The sequence below is a fragment of the Magallana gigas genome, chromosome 10 (genome assembly GCF_963853765.1).
Source record: "Magallana gigas chromosome 10, xbMagGiga1.1, whole genome shotgun sequence".
Lineage (NCBI taxonomy): Eukaryota > Metazoa > Mollusca > Bivalvia > Ostreida > Ostreidae > Magallana > Magallana gigas.
Genome location: NC_088862.1, coordinates 15,533,931 through 15,556,313, shown reverse-complemented (window position 1 = coordinate 15,556,313; position 22,383 = coordinate 15,533,931). Strand labels below are relative to the sequence as shown.

The window sequence follows — 22,383 nt, the reverse complement described above, 5'->3', positions numbered from 1 at the left end:
GCAATTTAGAAATTTCAGCCCAATAAATTTTAAAACACACTTGTAAAAAACATCCGAATAGAATGTGCCAATGATGATCTCACAAACCATAAATCATTTTATCACATGCAAATTAAAAAGTTTGATTTCAGTTAGCAATTTAGCAATTTCAGCCCAATAAATTTTAAAACACACTTGTAAAAAAACATCCGAATATAATGTTTTGAAATCTTCGATTCTGACCCCTTAAATAAGCTGTACATCTTAAACCTGGTCATTATAACATTTATACCTGTCAACTAGGACAAACATTATTTTGTAAATAATTTCCCTTAAAAATCTGAACAATATTTTAGAAAAATTAAATTTTTAACCTCTTATGTATTGTGAATCTTTTGTAAAAACAATTACAAAAAATAGACTTAGAAATCAATCGAAAACTTGGAATACCACAAAAATGATTTAAGTCATATGGGATTGAATCATAAAATTAAATATGCACTTCTTTAAGCTAATACATCGCTGTATTGTTCGGCTGACTCTGTTTTCTATTCCGGTCTGAAGCCTCTCGCTTTTGAAAATAAACAAGGTTCACAGATCATGGACCCCTGTAACAGTGTCATACGATGTGACCTGTGTGAGACTTTTGTCCCCGCACTATTCTGTGATATTTGCAACATTATCTCTGTAAGGCTTGTACTGAGAAATATATCTTAAAGGAGTCAAAATTGCATAAAGTGATGCCAATCAAACATCGACAGTCAACTCCTATTCTTCCTAAATGTCCAGAACATAAAGCAAAACTGTGTGAACTCCATTGTGAGCAATGTGACATTCCTATTTGTATACATCGTACCAGTTATCGATGAAGACCAGTTATCGGCTAAACTGAGAGTTCGGGTTTATAGTACGCGACTTTTTATATTTTTTAATTCAGTCGTCTGTTTCAAATAAATAAAAGTAAGTTTGCTTAAAAGCTCTCTTGAACGTGTTTTAAACACGAGCTTAAGCAGCCATTGTTTACATATTTGCACTTTCAGCAGTGAAAAAAGTGACATAATAAGTTAAAAATAGAATATTACCTCTTTGTGTTAGGTTATTTTATCCCTTTTTTTGGTTTAACATATACTATCAAAACATATTAATGGTATAAACAAAAGGAATTCACTAAAATCTGAGAGATTCATTTAAGCATTCAATGCCTAAATTTATATTCAAACTGATGTCTATTTGTATCAAATCTATGTTTTTCGTCACTATAAAGCCATTATCTATGCTTTTAGTAAGGAGTATGAAACATACACGGAACAACCACATTAACATGTAATTTAGTTCGCATCCGCGACTAAAATATAGTGCCAGGAACTTTGCAGAAAACACTTTTTTAAAACGAATAAATATGATTTAACGGTTATTTTTCATAAGTACATATCAAATTGGTTATGTAAAATTGAACATTTTATTTAATATTACAAAAATAAATATACTCAAAACACGTGACGTTTATATTTGTGCTCATGGCGCATGAATTAGCTAAATATATTCATAGGAAAATGAACGTCGCAGATTCCCAATGCAAACATAAGGGGAATAAACACGGAATGTCAATATAGCGGAGTTGAACGCCTGTTTGCACAATTATGTATCAAATAGTCTACGATTTTGTGAATCACCGTATGACAACAAACAAATAATCTGAAGAGTTGTGTATGTATCATAACCTCTCAGACCTTTAGTCTGACCTCACAAGGGGCATAATTCAAATTACATTTTGCGGAGTATAAAATCAATATATGCAGAGATTCTTATCACAAAGCTGATAACTGGTACAGTAAATAGTAATAACTCGGCAATTTCCGGGCGTGATTAAAAGCACAAAAACAAGATTTTTTGGTTCTAAATAGTAATATAATCTTAGAGATGGTTTAATAAGGAGTTCACAATTTTAATCATGACAAAATGTATCCAAAATTTCAAGAAATAAGGAATACGAAAAGAAAAAATTAAATTTTAGCCGATAACTGGTACAATGCGGCTCAAGACGCTGTAGACAAATTGAATTTCATGGAGAAAAAGAATAATGCATTATAATCAGATTCAGAAGATCGAGGTAAAATAATTTATCCGAAATATCAAGAAATTAGTCTTTTTTTCGGTTCAGATGATGATTTATATAGAAACACTAAAAATTGATATGAGCTATCAATAAGTTGAGAGTAGACTTGTACAGAGAAATAGACAACGTCATCGAAAAAATGAAATCTGATTTAGAAAAAAACTAACTAAAGGTATTAAAGTTATAAATTCTGTACATCTTATCCGTGTATTTGAGTTTCATAGCTGTTAATTTGGAATTTCATAAAAACAGTCAGATTATTTTCAGCCAATATTATTTAGATGAATTGCCAGGTTGAGTTGTAAGTGCTAATTAAAGTCTAAAATGCATTCTCTGTATTTGTTCGAAATCTGTTGGCATGCTGTGTCTGGGGATACATAACATGTAATCTATAGCTGTGTAGTGAAAAGGTTTAAGATTTTGGGGCAGGTTCATTTAAAAGGAACTATCAGATCTACGTACTTTTATTAAAAGATTGATAAATGCATATAAGGAAGTATTATACCTCAAATGTTTTTATGCTTATTGTTACATATTCCAGTCAAATAAACATTACAGTTTAAAGATCCTATTCTCAAGTACTCAAAAGCCTCTCTGAACCTTACAGGTACATACACACTGCATCTAGGAATAGAAAAAACAATTTCGTAGGTTCGCCTGATGAACATGAGTTTTTATATGGAACTGATCGGCATGTTAAATGAATCATTTGGGGCAGTTATCCAACAAATCATTTTTCACAACCAGTTCCATATACAATTCGAATACAATACCCTGATAAATAATAATCCAGGAATCATGCATGAAACGATGTATATATATATACAAAACGTCATTCATTAATAACTATAGCTATGGGGTAAAGGACACTATAGAGCGGAGCAGATACTTACAAACATCTTCTATATGTCTTACCTTAACCAAACCTGTATGAATGATAACCTGAACTGCATAATAGCCACCATGCTTCATATCACGTTTACTTTAACCTTAACCGATGTGTTTCCATTCTGTAAGAGTATCATTAATGTATTCTCCATATCACTAATCTTATGAATCTTTAAAGAGATTCATACATGCATAGATATTTAAGCTAAATGATTTCGATTGCTTGTTTTGTTTTTGTTTTTGCCATTTATTAGAAATAATATGTGATTACTAGTAATATCTTAACAAATAACAGATGCTTTTCGTGAAATAACAAGAATACGACTATCAATTGTATAAACCTGGCGTTGCCATCTTGGATGAAAATGGGTATAAATTATTAACTGACCTAAATTATCTTACGAACGTTATTTATACAGTCAATATTACGAAGCGATAATAGATGAACCTTTTCGTATAGTAGCCATTTTTCCGTTTAAGGAGATATCTTTAAACAAATGTTGACAAAAAGGTCTCAAAATAGAATCATGCAACAAATCAATAACCAGACAAACCAGTCGGTGTGGATGTCTCATTATGTTTGATGTAAGTGTCACGGTTCAGCCATTTAAATGAATCATGTGATTTTAAACAAGAAGGTCAAGGTAAAACATCTGAAAACGCCATGTTGGATATTAGATAGGTTTGTAATTTCAGTTTATATGTGACTTTTTTCGATTTGAGAAGCTTTAATAACGTAAACAATGCTAATAAGTCCGCATGGGCGCTCAAACGTTTCAAATGATTCAATTCATCAAGAAGGTTTTGTTGAGTGTATTTAGATAGCTATAGCATTGGCATATATACGTCTCTGGATATAATTTCTTGGGTCTGCCATTTTTTAAACTAGAAATGTTATGTTACTAGACTTAAGTGTATGCTACCACTTTTTTCTTAACATGAACTCAGACTTCAATTATAAATTGTTTAGCTTTCATTTAAATCGCCACTTAAAAAAAAGAAGTGTAATGACCTGTGAAATCTTTAGTCAATTAGAAAATCCTGAGAATAATGTCGTTTTTTAAAATATCATCTTGATGAGCAGTGTAAAATATTTTATTGCTTGCTAAGCAAAACTGTCTCAAGATTTCTGAAATCATCATTTGCAAAAAACCCATTCAATCACCATTTAAATACCGGTATCATATATTAGTTTTATTCTGCCCCTTTTTTCATTACAAAGCTGTTTTTGTGAGCATAAACACCTTCTCAAGATTAACTTTTTAAGATATTATACTCAGAAAAAAACCCGTTGTCTGAAAGATGGTGACTATTTTCAGCACAACAGGGGCATGCCTGTTTACTGATACCCCAATTCTGTTGTTTAAACATGCACAACGTTATCGACTGATACATGTATGCACAATCAGTCGTTTTCTTACTAGTAAATCAATGCCAAGATCTTAGACAAGCAGGTACCAGTTAATACAAGGATAATTGCCAACTTGAATTTGCCATATTGAATCAACTGGTTTATTCTAGAAAAAATGTAAACTTGATCACAATGTTGAATCAAAAGGTTAGTTGCTATCTAATTTATGCTATTTTATTATAAATATAGTAATTATCATTTGCCAAACGACTTAGATACTTTTCTTTTAATACTAAGTAAACTAGATTGTCAAAAAAATTAATCAGCAGATATACTTAAATTTTTAGATATGATTTGTAAAGCTATAAACTATTATAAAGTCAAGAACAAATTAATAAATTCTAGCTTTCAATTTTTAAAAATTATTTGTATAGTGAGATCTTCTTCTAATGACAATCAATACAAACTAAATAAGACCGTTGTCATCCAGCCCTCTTAAAGCTTTTGTTATTGGATGTAAAGAAGACAGGAAACAAAACATTTTAATCTTAACTATTATAACGTGTTAAGCAACAGATTTCTAATAATTTCCCCCAAACTATGTGATAGGTATATTTATAATCAAATTTGTTATTAGTGTGAATATTACTTATTCCGATGCAGTGATTTTTTTTATCAATGTAGTTAAATTTAAACCTTTTATCCGCTCAAAATAAGATCTTGTTTTAATTAGATTGTCTTTTGATAGACTTTCATAAGGTACTTTTTACTTTACTCTTTGTTTGTGCCTTTGATACGCACAGCCAAGAAAGAATATCATTGGTTCCCTGTAACATATTGGATTAAAAATTTCATATTAAATACAATATTAAAAAATGTTTTGTTTCGTATCAAATTTCCATACTTGCTTATTTCCAGTCTTTAACCTCTAATCAGGCACGCCCACAGCAATAAAGATTCAATGACCATGGACCCCCATCACAGGGCCCAAGATGTCTTACGTTGTAAATTGTGTGAAACATCTGTTCCTCCAGTTTACTGTGATACCTGTACCATCAACCTGTGTGAGGTCTGCGTCGGGGAACATTTACTGGATGAATCTAAAGAACATATCGTTATGCCAATTAAGCAGAGAGGATTCACTTCTAACTATCCTACATGTCTTTATCATTCTATGAAAATTTGTGAACTTCATTGTGAGCATTGTGATATTCCCGTATGTGTACTTTGTATTTCTTCTCAGAAACACCAATTCCATGATGTAACAGATATCAAAAATACTTTGGAAAGAAAGAAAAATGTTCTTAAAATAGACCTGGAAGAATACGAAAAATATATTTATCCAAAATATCAAGAGATTGCATCGAGTATTTCAGAACAGAAAGCTAATCTAGGTGAAAACTATCGGCAGTTATCAGCATCGCTCAACAAGCGGGGTAGAGAGTGGCACAGGAGGATAGATAACATTATTAAGGGTTTACAATCTGACATTAATGATATTGAAGCAAAACACCTCACAGTTCTCAATAAACATGAAGATGAAATTGCAACCAGTATTTCTGAAATAACTCAAAGCATTGTTGACCTGAAGAAATTATTGCACTCCAATGATATTCACTATGTCAATGCCTACAAATCTAGAACTGTTGATTTCAAAAGATTGCCTCCAAAACTCGTTGTTTCCATTCCAAAATTCTCTTTTCAGAGGATTGACCGTGAAAAACTTTTCAGACAATTTGGTTCTCTGACAGCATTTTCCATAAAATCAGAGGAGCGCAAACCCATCGGCGTGGAATCTTCTAGAACCGCATCATCCTCAATTAACCGACCGTTGCTTCTTAAACCCCAAACCCTCGCAACAATAGAGACAGGGTATGACCATCTTCATGATGTGACCTGTTTGAGTGACGAGCAGATATGGACCCTCGGTAATAATAATGTCATGAAACTTTTCAATCTCAATGGAAAACTTCTTGAGACATTTCATACCAATTTAGGGAATCAGCAATCAAATATATCGATTACAAGGAGAGGTGAAATAGCTTTTACTGACAACAGTGATTGTACTGTAAATATAGTAAAGAACAAACGGATACAAGAAATAGTAAAATTACAGGGATGGATGCCTCAAAATATCTGCTGCTCTTATTTTGGTGACTTCCTTGTTGTCATGCAAAGTGATGATAGAAAACACACAAAAGTTGTACGCTATGCTGGTTCCACAGAAATACAAAGTATTCAATTTGATCACAGAGAAAAACCTCTCTATTCATCTAGCGTTTTATGTAACTTTAAGTACATTAGTGAGAACAGAAACCGCGATATTTGTGTCGCTGATCATTTTGCCGGTGCAGTAGTGGTGGTTAATCATGATGGCAAACGCAGATTTCTTTACACCGGTCCTCCTTTGTCAGGCAGTATCCCATTTAAACCTGTTGGCATCACTACTGACAGCCAGAGTAGAATTTTAACGTCAGATTTTCACAACTATCGTATCCACATTGTGGATCAGAACGGACAGTTCCTTCAATACATCGGCGATTGTGATTTTAGTTGCCCATGGGGTTTATGTGTGGACACCAAAGACAATCTATTTGTGGGTGAAAAAGACACACATAAGATAAAAAAAATTCAATATTATATGTAAACATAGTTTGGGTATAGTACTGTAAATGTATAACTAAAGATAACATGTCATTTTACGTAATGGTTATAACATTCTGTCAGATATTGTATGAAACAAAAGTTACACATTTCACGTGATAGAATTAATTTTGACAAAATAACAGGCCATTCTTTTGTATTGAGAAAAATCATTCAATTAATTTTACAAGTGTTTCGTTCTTAGTCTACCAAAAGAGAGTCAGTCAGGAAATGCAAGGGTGGACAGGCTGTGTCAATATGAAAACAAATTGCATTTGATCTGTTATTGCATATTAACGGATTTGAGGCACATATCAAAGTTGGAGGGTCCAAACTCAACTTTTTACACCAAGACAGTTTTTGTTTCCATATATATATATATATATTTATTTTGAAGGTTAAATTATTGTTTGAACAAAACTGACAAATATTTCATGCAAACATGTCATTGGTAAGTCAGATCTGTGCGAGATTTAACGGTTTTTTTAAAATGTTTTTTTTTTCAATGAAATAATCTTTGGTTTTTCATGGTTGTTCATCATTATTTACAAAAGTCTATACTATTCATCACGATTGATATCAAGCTGTTGTCAATTTTATCAAACAACAATCACTTAATTTGATAATCAGAAAAAACCCAATGATAAAGCATTGAACAAATCACGTTTGAATAGTCGTAATGAATACTATATAGTTCAACACAGGACTGTTCTCTGCCATTCAGTGAACTAAAATGTGACCGAAAGGTGACTGAGAGATAACGAAACGGTTACTGAATGGCAGAAATATGCAATTCAGTCACCCTTCTAGACATTTGAGTTACCATTCTGTTGACAAGTTCATTTTGTGCAATTAAATGTTTCAACGTCATTTTAAGGAATTTTAAGATTAGACATAGACCGATATTTCTTTTATTAGAGGTAATAATTATCACGCTTTAAAAGACGTTGAAACAATAATCCATAAGTTATTTTATCTTATTTTATCCATTAATTTCAGATATACTGTACTTAATTAATATGAATGTGTTAATTAGTAAACTCTTAAATTGAAAAAGAAGCATAGTAACTGTTGTGAATTATTTAATTATTCTCCTAGACAAATTTAATACATTTATGGAGCTATCTTAAGATTCGTTTGCGCGGATTCTTGTGGGTTAAAATGAAAAATAACAATAACAAACTGTCATCGATCTCAAAAATCTATAAAACGAAATACAAATTCAAAGCAGAGCAACACGGACCTCTAAACAGATAGAGAGGTAGGATAAGGTGCTTAGGAGGAGTGAGCATCCTCTGCTGACCGATCACACTCGCCGTACCCGTGTGCTCGTTGTCGTAATCGTGAAAAAAAAACCCGGAAAGTCAATTAGGTGATTAATTATGGTCTAACAATTAGTATGAAAAACGTCAGTCATCATGCGACCCAGTGGAAGATTGTATTTGCTGACAAAGTCGGTGTATCGATCATAGAAATTACAAAAAGATGACTTCAAACGAGACTGTTGATAGTCCTGTTTTATCAACTTGTTTGTCGGTAGCTTGCATTGCCTTAGAAACTGTTCATACGAGGAGCATGTCCATGTGTGTCGAATTAACTGAGAGACAAAAGCACCATATGCGGGTGATGAGGGTTTATTACTACATAAGTAAGGACAGTTGACTATAGAAAAATTTACGTCATCGCGTTTATCATGAAATTTTGTTGTTAAGTTACCAATTAATGTCTACATTTCCAGTAAAATATCCAAATATGAAACAGATTACGCAGAATAAAATTAGCTCGCATTGCATAATAAATACATCCGGCGGAAGCGGGTGATGTAATATTTTTCTGCATTGATCGTCCCATTCAATATCAATCTTTGAACCTTTTAATCAATACTTAGTGATTAAATGTACGTTTACTTTTTAATTACAGTCGACTAGATAGTGACACAGCAATAACAACATTTTTCCATCAGGCGAAGGTAACAATATTTTTTTCCATGCAACTACAATGTACATGTACTTGGATGTCCAAGGTTAGCCATTCCTTGGAGTTCAAACTCTTAATGTAGCTTACTTTTCGATCGATCAACAAAATGATATTCACAAAATTTTCATTAAGATGAGATCAAATAGCAACGAACAAAGTAAACACTAAAGTATTAGCTATTAGAATAAGACTTGATATCTAATTAACTAAACAATGCATTTAAAAGCAATTTTTAAGAGTTTACGTTATAGATTGGATTTGATCATACAGCCAGAAATACTGGATTGCGACAATCATAAAATAAAGAAAAAAACTTATTTATTTGAAGTAAATATTCTTAAATCTATGATGATAATCTGTTCAATGTCGATTGGCATTTTTCTTACACTTTTGTTTAACATAGTGTGATATTCGTGATCGATTGAACAGTTAATTGCTCTTCTTAAAAACTTCTCTTAAAACTGGATAGTTTCTAGTTGTGTTGAGAATAAAGGTATTCATTCGGTAGAGGTAGATTTGGTTTCAAGGAAATTCATTATGTAGAGACGTTGTAATGTTGTAATAGAGAGCGTCATTTGTATTCATTGTTCTCTGCTAATCCTCTAATGAGAGAAACTTGATAAAAAATAGGAGTTTATGAAAATATCTTTTGGTTCCAATGCCATTGAACTATCTTTCGATCTCATTTTCACATTTACAACTTGAAAATATAACAAAAAATGAACAACACATCAAAAGTAAGCTCATTTTTGTCTAAAGAACATGTATGAGACAACTGTTTCCCTATTATATTGTAACATTTGCCACATCATTTGGATGAATTCGAATATCATATAGTGGTTCCAGTCAACCATTGACATTAGATTCCTAAATGTAGTTATCCTAAATACACAACACGTACCACAAACCTCCATTTTGAACAAGTTGCAATGAAGATCAGACAGAAAGATCTAACTGACAAGTCGAAAAGATAGTTGTTCTACATTATAATGGCATTTTCAAAATCTGACAAGTCAACGTAAGTATCTGACTACTAGTGGTTGATTAATGCTATCATAACGCCACCATAAAAACCACGTTAATTCCTAGAAAAAAATAAAAATGGTGGCAAAACTATGGCGACATATCTTTGATATCGGACAAGTCAAAATAGGTCATTTTACTGGACAACATATTTATCTGAAAACTAAGTCGCCTTTTTGATTTTCAATATCTGTTTGTTACGTTTGTAGCGACGCCCCTGTCTCTTAGGGTAATAGAGTTTTGTAGTTAGTCAGTGTATGCGTACAACTTTATATAGAAGTGTTTTAAAATTAGGTTAAATTGTTGCCCAAAATTAGACGTCGAAGTAAAGTTGACATGTCTTGTTAAAAGACAAAAAGTCATAAAAATATTGACGTAAAAAACGAGCAAATTGATAACATCAACATAAGTAATTATAATAAAGAATTTTGAAAATATGTCCACGCATTTTTGGTTACTCAACGCATTTATTAGGCAAACTCTTATTATGATTTGAACAAAGTCAACAAAACTTGAAACGAGAGGATAATTCTGTCGAAGTATATCGAGTTTTTCTCATCGTCTTGGACAAATCGACATAATTTTAACGCTATATACATTTTATACGCGGATGACGCTTATTATACCCGCACTTTCTAAAGAAAGTTCGGGTATATTGTTGTTACCCTGTTCCGTCCGTCCGTCCGTCTGTCCGTCCGTCCGTCCGTCCGTCCGTCCGTCCGTCTGTCACGTTTTACTTTCTCAAACTGCTCTTACATCTTATAAACCAGCAAACTGAACTCTTGGAGTTTGATTTGGGGTATCATGTTGTTTTGTAAAAAGGTTTCAAAAATTCTCTGTTAGTCCTGGGGGTCAAATAATTAGTAAAAAATGACGTTTTTTCACAAAAAACCTTCTTCCTCGAACTCCTCCTACATTTTCAAAAGAAGACAAATCATCTTTTGGAATATGTTTTAGGGTATCCTATAGATGCGCAATAAGGTTTCGGAATTTTCAATTTTGTCCTGGGGGTCATTTAATGGCTAAAAAATGACGTTTTTTTACAAAAAAACTGGTTTAAAAAACGTCATTTTTTTTAAGCAGTAGCCAAATGATCTTCTAGAATATGATTGGGGGTGTCATATTGAGGCATGATCAGGTTCCAGAAATTTTTTTTTAAGTAAGGGGGTCAGTGGGCAACAAAAAATGACGTTTTTTGGCAAAAAAAATATGGTTCCCAGAACTCCTCTTACAACTTTTGGAGTAGCTACGTCATCTCTTGGGATATAATAGGGGCTGTCTTATAGATGTGCAATAAGGTTTTAAAAATTTAAATTTCATCCTGGGAGTCAAATAGTAGCAGAAAACTTACGTTTATCACTAAAAAAACAAACATTGATCAAAGAGCTCCTCTAATGATTTAATGGATAGACAATCATATCTTGGGATATGATAGGGACTGTTCTATAGATGTGCAGTAAGGTTTTCAAAATTTAAATTTCATCCAGGGAGTCAAAATGTAGTAGAAAATTGACGTTTATCACTTTAAAAAAAACATAGATCCTAGAACTCCTTTTATGATTTAATGGATAGACACATCATATCTTGGGATATGAAAGGAACTGTTCCATAGATGTGCATTACGGTTTTGAAAAATTAAATTTAACCCTGAGGCCCATTACTTACCGGTACATACCTTTTGATGCCCTTTAAGGATCAAGAATATATATGGTTAAGGGGTGGGGATCTCAACCGTTTTTGAGATATTCGTGCACTTCCTATTCAAGGGGGGTCATGACCACCCCCGGGGCCCATGACCTACATACCGTTTGATGCCCCTTGACACAAGGAACAAGAATATATATGGTTTAAGGGTGGGGATCTCAACTGTTTTGAAGATATTAAGGGACTTGCTGTTTGAGGGCGTCAGGACCACCCACAGGGCCCATGACCTACATAACATTTGATGCCCCTTGACATCAGAAACATGAATATATATGGTTTAGGGGTCATGATTATAACAGTTTCTGAGATATATGGTAATTTCAAATTCCTGGGGGGTGGGGATGACCCCAAGGGTCAGATTTAATAAACCCTATATATTGCCAGTAACAGCCAATATATGATACATTATGAAAACCCTATATTATTATCTTTGTCCGTTTTCAAGTTACCATTTACAATAGAGTCTATGATTCTTCCTACAAGGTTCAATGTTAGACCCCACACCCTTTTGACACCCCCCTCCCCCGAAAAGTGGTTGTCTAACCCAAAATGAGAAAAATCAAACCAGGGTGCACAACTAGATTTGCAGGCCTATCATATCCTAGAGTTTTGTACAATTATGTTCAGCCATCTCTAAGAAACAAGTTCAGAGCGGGAAAGAAGAAAAAGAAGATGAAGAATATATACATGTATTAAGAACCGTACAAAAACAATAAGTCTCCAAACTTCATTCAGGAGACTTAATAATTAATAAAGATTAAATAGAGATAGGATCATCAAACATCAATAATTTAAAGATAATTGACAATTTCTGATTCTAAGGGGGTCAGGATGACCCCTTAGGGTCATGACTTACATGCCATAATGATCTGATGCGCCTAATGCGAATAATATCTTTGGATTAAGGTGGGGATCTCAATGGTTTTTATGATATTTGATAATTTCAGGAAGAGCACTTGGGATCATGACCTACATACCATCTTAAATGCCTTGAACAAAGAAACAATAATATAATATGTACATGATATATGATTCAATTTAAGAACCCAGATATAGATCAATCATCTGTTTTGTAATACTTCCTATGTATATATACATGTACATGTATTAGTTTAAGTTTTGTTCTATACTATTCATGTTCATGACTGTAGTATGGCTTAGTCTTATTTTAAATTACATTAAATAAATTGTCAAATATATGACTTGGAACCCCCACTCCCAAACAAACTCAAATATAAACTGTTCTCTCTCCCCCCCCCCCCCCCCCCTTCCTTGTCGAATAATCTATTAAAATCAAAATATAATTTGGGTGTCTAAAAACTTTTATAAACTGGTAAAAAATGTTATTCTTAAAAAAAATTACATTACACCTTGCATAATTGACAAATGATCTATTGAGATACGATCAGAGGTCATATTTCTACCTTGGGATCAATAAGTAGTATTCATTGACAAGTTAAAATTAATTAATAACAATAAATGATTCAAATTATAAATGTTTATACTCCACATTCATCCCCCTCCCCATCTAACCTGCTTATAAAGATTCAGTCTTCTTAATATACATTCTTACATGTGTACAGTAGCAAATTTTAAATCATTTCTTGATTGCTTTACATTTTGGAAATTGCTTAATTCAATTTTTAAGATTTATAAACAAAATGTTATATGCATCACTGCCATGTGTATTCACATATTTTGGGCAATTGTAAAGTCTCCTAAACAAAGCAGTGACATCATTAGGCTAGGAATTACCCACATGGATCAAACACTACTGTATAACATTACATATGAATAAGATAAAATACATTATTATTTCTAGTTCTAAAATGTCAGGGTGTCTCCAAGGGGGCATAATCTTACAATACAATTTTACGCGCAATGACACAAAGAGCAAAAATAAATTAAACGGTTTAGGGATGAGGATCTCAGATCTCAGAAGTTAACAAAATATACAGTGTATCATATCATTTCCTATTTCATAAAGGCGGGGGGATGGGGGGGGGGGGGTTTAAAGACAACACCTGGGGGTCATTAATGTACTTTACACCAGTTGATGCATCATAATGACTTTAGAAGATATTTTGTATTTTCCTGTTTCGTGGGGTCAGAACAGTCCCATAAGGTCATGACCTACATTGTATTTGATGCATTATAATACATTAAGAAAGAAATACTCCTTCCTTCCTATTATTACTCATATAAAAAATATAAGTGTCTACACTTACTTACATATGTAATACACAAATTTAATAAGAAATTGTTTATACAGGGTCAATATGGGGTCAACTCAACAGTGCATGCAGTCTGACAAATGAAAAAAATAACTTTTGCAACTAAAATGACAGAAACTTTACAAATGCGATAGGATAGGTAACGATGATAAGCTTATTTAAATATTAAAAGATGATGATACAGTATGCTGTCAAAGGGAGATTACATTTAGAAAGTGAAAGTAGAACTTATATACATGTGTATGTATGCTGGCAGGAATCCCATGCTGGCATCTTATTATATTGTGCTACTGCACTGCTACTACATGTATTATGCTTACCTAAATTGGTCAACATCATAATGATAATCCAATTAAAACACAATAATGAATTCCTTTAGCTGATCCTAACTACCGTAATCCTTTTCTGCATACGGAAAACACAGACATGTATGTATGGGTGTTGCTAAAACGCGGAACGGAAAACGGAACGGAATGGAAAATATCATCACGTTTATCGCTTAAAAAGGGTATAGACTGGCCAGAAACGATTTACTTTGTATCTTTTATTTATATCTAATGAATGATTATCAACATGTTGCTATCTTATTAATATTCATATGAATGTCTATCAATTATAGCATTGTATTCATTCGGCTTTAGTTGAGTACGAAACGGAAAAATCAAATGTATACGAATTGTGAAACATTAACATGATTAAACGAGCAAATTAGCTATAACTTTTTACTTATTTCTATTATATGGTATTGCTGGCATATTAGCGTAACGTACGCAGTTAGTGAAAGCGTTTTATGCGTGTTTTGAGTATTTTTATATTATTTTCAAATATGATGTACATGTATATAGATACTTACATCAAAATTGAATTTTCGGTGTTCTAGACGATCTTTTATCATACAGACGATACAGTATCATTGAGATGGAAGAAAAAAACTGTAGGACTGACGACATTAAAAAATTAAAATACAGTAAACATTAAAATACCCGGTAATTTGTGAAACTAGTAATTTGTGAAACTAGTATTTTTAGCAATGCAGTTTTGTTTACGTTTGCATTACAAAGCATGCAGTTGTTTATTCCAGCAGCTATATACATATGATCCGAATAGAGAGCTCTAGACGTTGCCTGGTTTGATTTTCCGATTATATATTGGGACTATTGTCTGTCGATTCCAAAATATTCATGCAGCACATTTGGACGATTTATAATGGAAAATGTTGACATCTTTTCTCCATTTGGAAGTCACTCAGAAGACCTTGCACAATTTTTCAACACTATCATCCGGGTCTGTTAAAATGCAAAACCCCGTAGACTTCTTTATTTTTAGCCGTGTATTTATACCAGCTGATAAGCTAGAGAGGACGTTTTAAAGAAAGAATAATGAGAATGTTTAATGCTTCTAAAAGAGAATCGCTTGAACCCTGAGGTATATATAAATATACAGCAAAAAGTGAATCGAGGATATTTTGGGACAGAATATAGTGGTCAATGCATGTACTGTTAATTTTAAGGAAATAAATATTCTTGAATAAATAATCTAATATTGTTAATCTTTCAAAAAAAATTAAAAAGGTACATAAAGTATATCGTTATAGCATACTTAACAAATCTATGAGGTAAATAACATTAGATAAGATTTTCCGTTTTCCTTCGGTTCCGTTTTCCGTTCCGCGTTTTAGCAACACCCATGTATGTATACACGTGAACCCATCTAATCGAAGAGCTGGGTAAAACTAGTACCCGCTAATGAGACATGCAAACCCGTGTTGTGTACGTAACTTCAGACAAAGATCATTCATTTGTAACATGCATGTATTTTTATGAACTATTCTTCAAATCCACTTGCACTATTTTATTAGGTAAATAACAGCTTTAAGGTGGTGCAGGACACCTGCATATTGTGATGTACATGTATACTTTCTATTGAGATAAACAATAAAGTATATCAAATATTGATTAAATATTTACCCCCCAAATAATGTTACCTAACATTGAAGCGCAATGGGTTAGAGCGTTTACATGTCTGTAAGAGCATTGGTGTCCAAGGTGTATTTTTGGTAATTTACGAATTTTCATGGGGAGGGGTGGGGGGGGGGGGGGGGGTCTGGACCCCTCACTCCCACCCCTTCTCTAAATCTATGCACACGATGATGTTCATGTAGGCACACAGAAGCAAATCTAAAACCGGCAACCGCCACGGGGAGGGGGCATAATTTAATTTTTAATTTTGTTTGTAATAATTATATATATAGACCATTATACTTCTTATGACATAAAATGTTAAGATTATTGATTAACTGAAAATTCACTGCAAACAGTTCTACCCCAAATTGCACATAAAGTGCTGCTCATGTCACGATGTGTATTATCATATGGGCAGGGATCTCATCCTTCAGTTGTGAAAATTATAATTTTTAAATGTATTACCGGAGTTTGCATGTAGCCTTCATTTTTAATTTAACTGGTACAAAACAGTGTTATTTAGGGGCAAACACATGGTGCGGGTATTACTGTCTAATGACAGCATCTAGTTTTAATTTGCCACTTGAAGGTATAACAAAACATCACGAAGTGGTTATAAGTTTTTGTACAAATTAAGACATTTGTAAAAGTCATATTTCTTTAACAATAACTTGCAAATATTGGAAAAAGATCTGACTATAAAAAAATAAAGATATTCCTAGTCAGAACCATGCGATCATAATTGTCAATACACTTGCCCTATTATATCTGATGTGGCCATTTAAATAGATCATGTGACATATCTCAATCAAAAGAAGGTTAAAAAGCTGCAAACGCCATGTTGAATATATTGGGGGTTTGTTATTTGAATTTTAAAATATTGTTATATAAAAATCACGTTTATATGACTTAATCAAATTGAGATTTTTTTTAACTAAATAAGTCCCCAGGGGTGCTCAGAAGTTTATCAACCAAGCTCGTACATCTCTACTTGATGTACTTTACTTTAATTTCCCATGATCTTACGTTCTCATAAGACGTGATAATGTTAATTAGGATTACATAAACTTGAAGTGTTTGCTATAAAACCCGAACACCGCTCGAAAATAAACAATGTCCGCCATATTTCTCTTTCATTACTGCTGTTCCTACAACCCCTATATAAGGCGCAGACCTCAAAGTACTTTGCTGCAGAGGCCTCACCTGTGTGGATGTACATCTTGCCTCGCCGTGTTACTCGGTCGCGATGAAATTGTCAAATTTTACGCTCTTTTTTCAGGCCAGGGGGATACTAGTATAAAATAAATTGGCCAATGCATTATTTACAAACAGAATATGCACATAGAATAAAAAATAAATGCATAAAATCTAAAGACCCCGAAATGATTACGACACATCGGCCACGAGTTTCAGATATGCAGTCGAGTGTAACGAAATTAAAGAGTTTATATACCGGGTACCCTTGTGACGGTGCCTATTTACGATTTAAGAAGGTTCCGATATAATGAAAGACATTAATTTTGCAAATGCTGATATACAATTATTGATATTTCACCTCATAATGAAAAAGAAAGTAAAATATTTCATTTCATATTACATTATAACGACGTAATACAATTTTGTTCATCTTGTGCTATGTTTTTGACCCCTCCACTTTTGCAAAAAGTTACCAAATTATGGACCCTAATTACAGCCTTCAGGGTGTCATTCGATGTAAACTGTTGAAGCATCTGTCCCCCCTCTATATTGTGAACTTTGCCATATCAATCTGTGCAAGACCTTTGCTGGGGAACATCTATTGGATGAATCCCAATTTCATATAATTGTTCCAATCAAACATAGACAATCGATTCGTAAAATTAGTTGTCCTAAATGCCAAAATCATACCGCAAAACTAGTAGAACACCATTGTAAACAATGTGACGTCTCTGTTTGTGTACAATGTTTTTCTTCAAAGAAGCATGACACTCACGACGTAGTAGACATTTTAAAGTTTTTAGAGAGAAAGAATCAAACCTTACAAGCACATTTAGAAGAGCTAGGAAAAGTCATATATCCTAAATATCAAGAGATTGCATCATCTTTCCCGGTTCAGAGGGCCGATTTGAAAAGAAACATTGAAAATTTGATATTATCTATCAATAAGCGGGGAGAAGAGTGGCACAGAGAAATAGACAACATTATCAGTAAACTGAAATCTGATATTGAAAAAACGGAATCCCAACATCTTACTGACCTCAAAAACCAAGAAGATGAAATTAACCATGCCATTTCAGAAATAATACAAACTATTGGTGAACTGAAGACATTAAAGGGTTCCAATGATGTTAGCCTTCTTTCTAAGTATAAGTCCAGAAATGCAGAATTCAGAATTTTTCCTCCCAAACTAAGTGTTTCTTTACCAAGCTTCTCTTCTCAGAGAATCAACACAAAACAACTAAGTCATCAGTTTGGTTCTCTGACAATATTCTCCATAACAACAGAAGAACAACCTTTCACTAAGTCTCGTAAACCCAAACATAGACTATATGACTCAGATAAGCGAACGATTGATTTATAACACCCTAAGATAAATTTAAGCGGTAGTATGGACCCTGATTACAGCCTTCAGGATATCATTCGATGTAAACTATGTGAAGCACCTGTCCCCCTCTATATTGTGAAATTTGCCATATCAACCTGTGTAAGACCTGTGCTGGGGAACATTTATTGGATGAATCCCAATTTAATATAATTGTTCCAATCAAACATAGACAATCATCATTTCTGACCAAACATTGTTGCGTTTCTCGGAAATATATCTTAGATGGAATATATTTCTGCCCCTATATGTAAATTATCAAAAAATTATGTCAACAAAAGATATGAAAATATGGCAAAATGTCAACATGCAAGATAATCATGTCAACATGTAAAATAGAATTAATATATATATTTTTAACATGCACATTACTTATGCTCATATGATTAAAAGTATGTTTATAATTGCAACTAACATGTAGATTTTCAACTTTTTTGTCAATAGAGAGGTTGAGATTTCAATCATGTACGGGTACGTGTACGTGTACGTGTACTAGGGGAATCACCTAAATTCCTCGCGTTTTACGTCTTCAGTTTTTGCAACGACAATGTTTTTACGCGTTCTCTAAACTTGTAGATTATCGTCTACACGTAAGAACAAAATTGTAGCTTTCACAACAAAAATATGTGTTTTAAATCGCAACATCTCTAATATACAACATGAAATTTAATCATGTTGATATGCATACTATATTTTTAATGGTTCTGAAGTTCTTTTTTTTTTTATTATATACAGAGTAAAACAGGCTTTAATGAGTTAAACATGTATTTATTATCTGGAGATGGTAAAGTGGTGAAAAAGAAGTTGCATGCTAACACAAATGATCAGAGCATGTCATTTGTTGGCGATAATTGATCATTTCTGGAAATTTTCCATTTTTATAATTTTTAGTAAATTTCTGCTTTGCATTTCACCACTGATATTATTTTCTTGCGTGTCAACGTAATCTTCAGAAAAATAAATCGCACTAAGGAGGCAGACATATTCTGCTGTGTATTAATTTTGTGTTCACAAATGAAAAGAAAAACCTTTTCCCGTCAGTTTTATTCGAGTTTTACGCGTATGAATACCGGTATACATATTTCTTGAAATATTTGATTTTTAATTTGTGAAACAATTTGTGATTGATTGAAACTTTATCTTGATTTCACATAATGATGTCGTACTTTCAAACAGGATTCCAATTTATATATTCAAAAATTGCTGTTTCTATCTATGTAACGAAATGATTGACCTTAAAGATTACTATGACTACTTATATATATCTAATTACCAAATTAATTTCTCCAGTTTTCATTTAGAAACTAGCATATTGAGCTTGTAATTCAACAGCAAAAGCTGTTGCGTTTTTTTTCCAAAACATCTATTGGAAATGGTACAATTGTGGGAGAAATACCGCAAAGTAGATGAAATCTGTTCTTTTGCAAAGAACGTGTGCATTAGTGACATTTTATGCCATAAAATGCAGGAGGAAGGTTTATAGAAAAAAATATATTTAATGGGGGTTGGTCAGTTAGTGTTTTCCATCCTATTTCCATCCCGGCATCAGGTACGTTACCTAATACAAAAGGTGCAGCTGTTAATACGGAAAAGAGTGAGTTGAATGTACAGTGACTGATGATAGTGTTCGAACGTAAAAATCATTTTACATCTACAAACATTACTCTTCATGTTTTGCAAATATATAAACTTGCTTGTCAATCGTTGTGAAATTAAAAAAAATTTCAAATAGATAACATGTTGTAAAACATTGCCTCTGATTAAAGGATATGAATGTGTTCTTCTTGTTGATACGGATCTGTTTCATAAATTTTGAATTATCATGTTCAAAACTGCATGAGATATAAGGAAAATAAAAAACTGATTTTAACGTCATTACGGACACGGCATATCAGAAAATTTAATCATCTTAATTATGATCCTATACGAGAATGAAGTAAACTAACACATTATTTATTTTTTAAAGGATATTGTGTTAATATTTTCAATAGAATAAAAAAAAATTGATGTATAAAACGACCTTTGAAACCCCGTCACGCTTGACTTTCGATAGTTGCTTGTATGTCCCTGGTTGTAAATAAAAGTATATAAAGTACGTGTATCGTATTATAGAAAGTAAACTAATAATAAGATTTAAATATAATAAAGTAAAAAGTATTCCGTTTAAAGGAATGATCAGCAATTATGATATATTGATAGCTAGAAGCAATCAACATGATCAGTTTGATGTAAAAAAAAAATTAAAATAGAATATTTTGAATCTGTACACCATAATTTCATCATTATAAATCGTCAACAAATTTAATTTTGAAATAAATTTGGGGAAAGCCGTTCGTAAACTCCTTGTCTAGTTTTATATTTTTAACGTAATTATTAAATGTTAATGTATATTCGTCTTCTTCTTCTTCTTCTTCTTCTTCTTCAGAATACTGAGTAGGACTCTTCAAAGAGCATTAACACGTATACAAAGAAAGAGTTGTATTAAACTAATTTAATGCGAATAAAAAACATTGAATGCCATGAAACTTGCTACTGAGGTCGCATTATAACGTAACCTTGTTTATAAATCAAGCCGTCTTCCTAGCTGCCGAAGCCGATCACAAAAAAGACGTCCATAATTCATTCTGCTCGGACGACTATGAAACTAGAACCTAAGATTTACCTTGTAAGACCTAAAATCAAGAAGTGCAACGGAAATGGATATGCGTTTTGTAAAGACAGAAACCAATACCGGCCCTATAGGTCAATTATGTTGTTATATACTTTATGACCCTTTACTGTTAAATGGGAACATGTTGTAAAATGTTTTTATGTACAAAAAATCCACAAGTACTTTTCTTTAAGTAAAATTATTTCTTTTTTGGCTTATAAGGTATGTTAATTCAAAATGGGCTGTAGAGTGAAAAAATTCAAGAGTTTAAAATTAGAACAAGATGTTAAATCTTTATTATATAGGGACATGGATATTGTGAAGGAACAGGCATCTCATACAACTGACAAAAAGTTGTACCGGAATTACCATATCAAAATTAAAATTGTGGTTTATAGTATGTAAATTAAATTAATACACATTTTTCATAATTACAAAACCGTTAAAATATTGTGAACAAAAACTGGAACGATTATCTTCTGTATTCATCGATAAAAGTAATAAAATTGAATCAGAAACAATAATCATGATTATAAAGCGATGTACAAAACTAGGATGGATATATGCATCTGCTGTTCAAATGATCGGAACATATTTTGTTAATCCACTCTAAATCTTTATAACTAAAATACATTAAAATCGGTGGACAAAGAACAATCACATATTATTTTAATCAATAATATGATCTTTGGGTACAAAAACATCCTCAGATTGATCGACCGTAGTCATTCAGCAGCTAACTCCAAGCAAAAATTTGGTGTAATATTTAGCTGAAACAATTCAAAATGCATTTGTAAATAATATTATGTTAAATATAAGTAGATTTAAATTAATGTTATTTATTATGTTCTTATGCATTCCTTTTTTCACTATCATCTAAATTTTCTAATGCTTATTTACACTATTTTAGTTCAATCTGGTAAACCATCTCGTTTAAAGTATGAATAATCACAAATTAATAATGTATCAGAAATATCAGTAGAATATAAATAGCCCCCATTCAAGCTTTTGTCATTACCTCCACTCTTTTTCCCATAAACTCTTTATCTAAATCAACAACGTGATCTCACACAGATGACAAGAACACGGAACAGAAGTTCAACATATCAACAGACGCCATGTTGATTACTGAGGGTATGTAGTTCTGAACTTTAAATCTAATGGTTTATAGATTTTGTGCATAACATCTTTAAATCATAATAAATAAGACAATTATTTTAGTATGTAATGTATTATAAAGTAATAAAGAGTAAAATAAATCTTAAAAATGCTTCAA

At 32.4% G+C, this 22,383-nt stretch overlaps 1 protein-coding gene across 3 annotated transcripts; it reads left to right on the top strand.

Annotated features, from left to right (window-relative positions):
• Positions 1–3,390: 3,390 nt before the first annotated feature.
• On the top strand, positions 3,391–7,905 carry LOC105326785 (E3 ubiquitin-protein ligase TRIM71). 3 transcript variants are annotated; one of them, XM_066073768.1, is made up of 3 exons: positions 3,577–3,665; positions 5,271–5,550; positions 6,040–7,905. In XM_066073768.1, the coding sequence occupies exons 1-3, from the start codon at positions 3,595–3,597 to the stop codon at positions 6,979–6,981; spliced, it is 1,293 nt and encodes a 430-aa protein (XP_065929840.1). In that variant the 5' UTR covers positions 3,577–3,594; the 3' UTR covers positions 6,982–7,905. The 3 variants fall into 3 exon arrangements, with proteins under 3 accessions (XP_065929839.1, XP_065929840.1, XP_065929838.1); XM_066073767.1 differs by having other exon boundaries at positions 3,391–3,665; positions 5,253–7,903; XM_066073766.1 differs by having other exon boundaries at positions 3,578–3,665; positions 5,271–7,904.
• The last annotated feature ends 14,478 nt before the right edge of the window (positions 7,906–22,383 follow it).